General features: G+C 37.6%; 1 protein-coding gene across 6 annotated transcripts in view; it reads right to left on the bottom strand.

Moving 5' to 3' along the window:
- Positions 1-6,000, bottom strand: part of EYA3 (EYA transcriptional coactivator and phosphatase 3) — a 108,475-nt gene that overhangs the window by 27,244 nt on the left and 75,231 nt on the right. For all 6 annotated transcript variants that reach the window (XM_035019341.1, XM_035019345.1, XM_035019343.1 and 3 more), the window contains 2 exons: positions 5,367-5,550; positions 3,282-3,421 (listed from right to left, as the gene is read on the bottom strand). In XM_035019341.1, the coding sequence (XP_034875232.1) occupies positions 3,282-3,421; positions 5,367-5,550 (324 nt within the window). The remainder of the gene's footprint in view (positions 1-3,281; positions 3,422-5,366; positions 5,551-6,000) is intronic.

Genomic DNA, 6,000 nt, shown 5'->3' with positions numbered 1-6,000 from the left:
TGGAGCCTGCTTAAGAATCTCTCTCTCGGGCGCCTGGGTGGCTCAGTCGTTAAGCATCTGCCTTCAGCTCAGGTCATGATCTCAGGGTCCTGGGATTGAGCCCCGCATCGGGCTCCCTGCTTGGCGGGGAGCCTGCTTCTCCCTCTCCCTCTACTGTTCCCCCTGCTTGTGCTCTCTCACTCTCTCTGTCAAATAAATAAATAAAATCTTTAAAAAAAAAAAAAAAAAGATTCTCTCTGCCTCTCCCTCACTCTCAAAAAAAAAAAAAAAAAGTAAATTTAACTGAGGAGGTGAAACACCTGTATACTGAAAACTAAAAAACACTGCTGAAGGAAATTAGATGGATCTAAATAAATGGAAAGACATCCCAAGTTCATGGATGAAAGATTTAACAATGTTAAAGTGACAATACTACCCAGGTGACTTAAAATTCAATGTAATCCCTATCAAAATCCCAACAGTGCTTTTTAAAGAAATAGAAAAACTCATCCTATAATTCATATGGGATCTCATATTCCATGGCCTGAATGGCCAAAATAATCTTGAAAAAGAATGAAGTTGGAAGACTCACATTTCCTGATTTCAAAGCTTATTACAAGGCTACAGTAATAATCAATACAATGTGGTACCTCCAAAAGGAAAGACACACAAACCAATGAAATTGACAAGATGACTCAGAAATAAACCCTTACATATATGGTCAATTAAAAAAAAAAAAGACTATTTATTTGAGAGAGAGAGAGCAGAGCAAGAGACAGAGCATAAATGGGGGGGAGGGGTAGAGGGAGAGGGAGAAGCAGACTCCCTGCTGAGCAGGGGGCCTGATGCGGAGCAGAGAGCCTGATGTGATTCAGGGCTCCCGATGTGATTCAGGGCCCCAATCCCAGGACCCTGAGATCATGACCTAAGCCAAAGGCAGGTACTTAACCAACTGCCACCCAGATGCCCCCAAATATGGTCAATTTTGGACAAGGATGCTAAGACCATTCAATGGGGAAAGGAAAATATTTCCAACAAAAGGTGCTGGGAAAATTGGATGTCCATGTGCAAAAGAATGAAATTAGACCCTTACTTTACACCATATACAAAAATTAACTCGGGATGGGTGGCTCAGTCGTTAAGCATCTGCCTTCGGCTCAGGTCATGATCCCAGCGTCCTGGGATCGAGCCCCGCATTGGGCTCCCTGCTCCGTGGGAAGCCTGCTTCTCCCTCTCCCACTCCCCTGCTTGTGTTCCCTCTTTCGCTGTGTCTCTCTCTGTCAAAGAAATAAGTAAAATCTTAAAAAAATGAAAGTCTCTTAAAAAAAATTAACTCAATGAGAAAAAATTAATTCAATATGAGTCAGACCTAAATTTATGAGTTACAACAATAAAATTCTTAGAAGAAAACACTGGTAAATACCTTTATAACCTTGTATTTTTAACACTAAAAGCACAAGCAATAAAAGAAAAACAGGGCTTCAACAAAATGTAAAACTTTTGTGCATCAAAGAATACTATCAAGAGAGTAAAAAGAACTCACAGAATGGGAGAAAATATTTGCACATCATATATCTGATAAGTGATTAGTATCTAGAATATATAAGGAATTCCTAAAACTCAACAACAAAATACCAAAAACCCAATTAAAAACCGGGCATAGGATTTGAACAGCTACTTCTCCAAAGAAAATATACAGATGGCCAATAAATACATGAATAGATGTTCAACATTACTAGTCATTAAGGAAATGGAAATCAAAACCATTTCACATCCATTAGGATGGCTATTATTTAAAAAAAGGGGGGGGGATAATAAGTGTTGGTGAGGACGTTGGAGAAATGAGAACCCTCATGCATTGCTGGTGGAAATGTAAAATGATGTAGCCACTATGGAAAACATTTTGTTGTTTCCTCAAAAAGTTGAACATAGAATTACCATATAATCTAGCAATTCTACTCCTCAGTTTATACCCCAAATAACTGAAAAGAGAGACTCAAAGAAATACCTGGATAGCAATGTTCATAGCAGCATTATTCACAATAACTCAAAGGTGAAAAAACCACTAATGTCCATCAACAAATGAATGGGTAAACAAAACATGGTATATACATACAATGGGATATTATTCAGCCATAAAAAGAAATGAAGATCTTATACATAGATGAACCTTGAAAACATTACGTTAAGTGAAAGAAGCCTCACACAAGAGGTAGCTATTGTATCATTCCATTTATATGAGATACTCAGAATAGGCAAACTCCTAGAAACTGAAAGTAGAATAGAGGTTACCAGGGGCTAGTGGGAGGGGAAAATGGGGAGTTATTGCTTAATCGGTATAGAGTTTTTGTTTGGGATCATGAAAAAGTTCTGGAAATAGATAGTGGTAACAAACAACACTATAAATGTACTTAATGTCACCGAACTGCACACTTAAAAATTGGTTAAAATGGTAAATTTTATGTTATGTATATTTTACCACAATTTAAAAAACTAAATGGGTTCTCAGTTTTTCCCAATAAATGTAAAAGGACTTTAGATTTTCTTTCTTTTTTGCTTTTTTTCTTGGTCATGAACAAAAGGAAAGAGAGTTCCCCAAACACAGCCTCAATTTACTTACGTCTTAATGCCTACAGATGAACTCATTTTTAAATACAGCATCCCCCTGCCCATTAAATGCTCATATTATAGAAAAACCTAATACAAAAACAAAAGCGTATAAAAATTCCACTATTATTAGCATTTTGTATTATTTTCTAATCTTTTTAATAATGAAGCCAAATGTATGCCCATAATAAATTCTTATAGTGCTTAACCACAAAATAAGTGCGTACCAATCTCATTAATAAGTTACCAGATCTCGTCGTGACAGCTTCACATAAAGCACTCTCATCTTCTCATGTTACTTTTAGATTTTTAAATGGAGAACACTATGACATTATTTGTGACACCCTGTGCTTTCTGAATATGAGGGAACTGTTCTTTCTGTCCTCCTCTGGAACACAGAGAACAGTTTGTTCTTTCTCTTAAAAAGTTACCTGGCTATCTAAATTCAAAAAAGCTTTTCCAACGCTTTGGTGAAAAGCATCTGAAAGTAATATGGTGAGTTATGGGCACGGAGAAATGTGTTTTTACATTTCTTTCTTCACTTGGCCAATTTTCGTTTCTCTTGCCCAGGAATGGGGGGGGGGGGAGCATTCAACAAAGAACTACAGTTTCTCCATGAGTTTCAGATATGTATGTTCGATGAACTTAAAAAATGAGACAAAAAGCAGGTAACTCAAATGAGCTCCTTCCCATACTTCCAATTCACTGTCCTGGGAAGAGCTGGCATCAGCTTTCCTTTTGCCTCGGTTCTTGCCAGTCATGTTTTTTCTGGACTGGTCATCAGCATCTTTATTTGGTGTAGTTTGGGACAAAGAAGGACTTGAAGAAGGGTCTCCTGGAATGAAAAGCAAGACATATATTGCCAGTAGTCACAGGCTATAAGAACCAGAGCTGGAAGGGGGTCAGCATGCTTTTTATCCTTAAGAATCATATTGCAGGGATAAAGACTGGAAAATCAAACTTTACCTAATCAGTTTAGGAATATAGACCTAGGCATCAACATCGAGCATCAACAGCTCCTAACATCACAGAGAGAGTTACAATAGAATTTATATACCTGCCTCTCAATGGAAGAACACAGCTATAAAGTTGTTTTGCCAAAAAAAAACTCCCAAAAAAATCTGAACCTGTATCTCGTCAAGTTTCTACATCAGAGTTTTTCGACATGGCACAATTGACATTTTGGGCCAGATAATTTTCTGTTGAGTCGATGTCATGTGCATTATAGGATGTTTGGTTAAGCAGCATCCTTGGCCTCTATCCACTAGATGCCGGTAGCACTCCCCACCCACTGTGACAACTGAAAATGTTTCCATACACTGCCAAATGTCTTAGGTGAATGCAGGAGAGGACATGGCACAAAAATCACCTTTAGTTGAAAACCACAACTCTACATCTATTTGCCAATTTAAAATGAAATACAGAAGGCAGCAGGAAATGCTGATCTACCCAAAACAGAGATAATCAGCAAAATTCAGACTGGGAAATGGCATGAGATAAACACTTTCTTCACAAATACAGTACATCAGAGAATAAAAAAAGAGGGGAATTTACAACTTAAAAGAGACAAAATATATATCCACCAATCCCAATGTATGGACCTTACTTTGATCCTAATTTAAATAAACTATGTAAAAGGAAAATAAAACTTTTAACATTTATGAGAAAACTAGAAATAATACCTTTTAGTATTTTATGATATTAAGGAATTATTGTTGAATTATTTCAGATGGGATAATGGCATTGTGGTTGTGCTTGCAAGTATTTATCTTTTAGACATATGATGCCTGGAATTCGGCGAGAGAACTAGATGGAAGTATTGTTGAAATACGAGTTAATTGTTGAAGATGGACGATATACCTAAGAGGTTCATTATACTATTCTGACAACTTCTAAGTTTGAAATTCCCTCTTACTAAAAAGTTAAAATTGTTATGAAGAACAGAGATATTTAGAGCTCTGAATTCAAAACTAAGGCATCAACATGTGTAACTATTTCAAAGTTACGTTAAGTTTGAAGCAGTGACCATCTGTATGTCTATTTCCTTAGAAGACTAATGAAGGCAAGGTGCACAAAAAAATGCTTTAGTTGAGATAGAACACTGTTTTTAAAAATGCATCAGTACTAACAATAAACGGTCCTTCCTCCAGTTACATGTAACAGACAACCACCAAATTTTCCTGAATGATAGAGACAAATAAAAAGCATATACATATGTTTATTTACTGAATGTGTGTATAAAGCCTTTATGTCAGGTTTGTTTTTTTTTTTTTTAAACCTGAACTTCACAACTCATCAATACATTTCAAACCAACCTAAATGTACAGGTTTAAACTTGTAGGTTAAACTTTATGTATTTCCTTGGTGGGGAAAGGACATAGCTTTCCTCAGGATCTTGGAGATCCACGACACAGAAAAAGTTAAGAACTACTGCTCTTGAGGCCTCAGCAGGCATCCAAAATATGCATAGCCTAAAACTGGAGTCCTTCAACTTTACAAAATGTGCCAAGATTCTGAAGTTCCCTGTGAAAAGCACATTAAAGCTAAAGGGCGGGGTGGGTGTCGCAGTCTTTTCATTCTTGGTACTTTTCTGTTCACAGCATCAGGTATTACATTCAGCCTGCCAATGACTCATCATATAGTCTGGTTCCAATGTTTAAATATTCCTCACCCAAGAGGGAAAGCCAATAGCACCGTAACAGTGACTTAGACCAGAACAAAATGATCTTTACTATCGCATGTTGAATGAAGTTCAAAGTTTTGAGAGCTACGGCGCTTACCCGAGGAAAGTCTCTGTGCTGTAGGTGCAGGTCCCATGACACTAGGCTTCTCGGTCTGGTATGTGGCTGCCGCTAATGTGGTACTCTCAGTGTCACTGTTAGTCTGGCCTGTGCCTCCAAAGCTGGAGCTGGGGTAGCAGGTCTGGTACTGACTCTGACCAAGGATAGTATAGGTGGGATAGTCCTGTAGAGCAACATAATAAGGGAGGAAAACAAGACTCTTAGAAAGAGCAAAACGATGACTTCAACACAAGAGACTTTCATGTCTCTCTTATTCATAGTTATTTTCCTAAAACATTTATTTGACTTCTCATTTACCCATCTATAGCTTCCACCTAAGCCAATGATTTTCAAAATGCATTCTGTGGAAACCTAAGAGTCAAGAGGAGAGACCTCAGGGGCTATCTTTGCCATGAGCAGGAGGCTGAGAGGGAAGGGTCCCACTCACTCTACACACAATGTCCCTTTTCTACTCTAACGGCTTTCTTTTTTTTTCTATTTTAGGTACTGAATTTCTGTATAAATTTCTGCACAGAATTCCTGAAGATTCTATTCTTTAAGAAGTTTATAAGCAACTGCACTAGATGCTAGTGCTTTCTAAGTACAGATGAGCTTAAACAAAAAAGCACATACC

Source organism: Mirounga leonina, unplaced genomic scaffold, assembly GCF_011800145.1.
Source record: "Mirounga leonina isolate KUSES-001 unplaced genomic scaffold, KU_Mleo_1.0 Mir_173, whole genome shotgun sequence".
Classification (NCBI taxonomy): domain Eukaryota; kingdom Metazoa; phylum Chordata; class Mammalia; order Carnivora; family Phocidae; genus Mirounga; species Mirounga leonina.
This window is presented reverse-complemented; position numbering and strand designations above follow the sequence as displayed.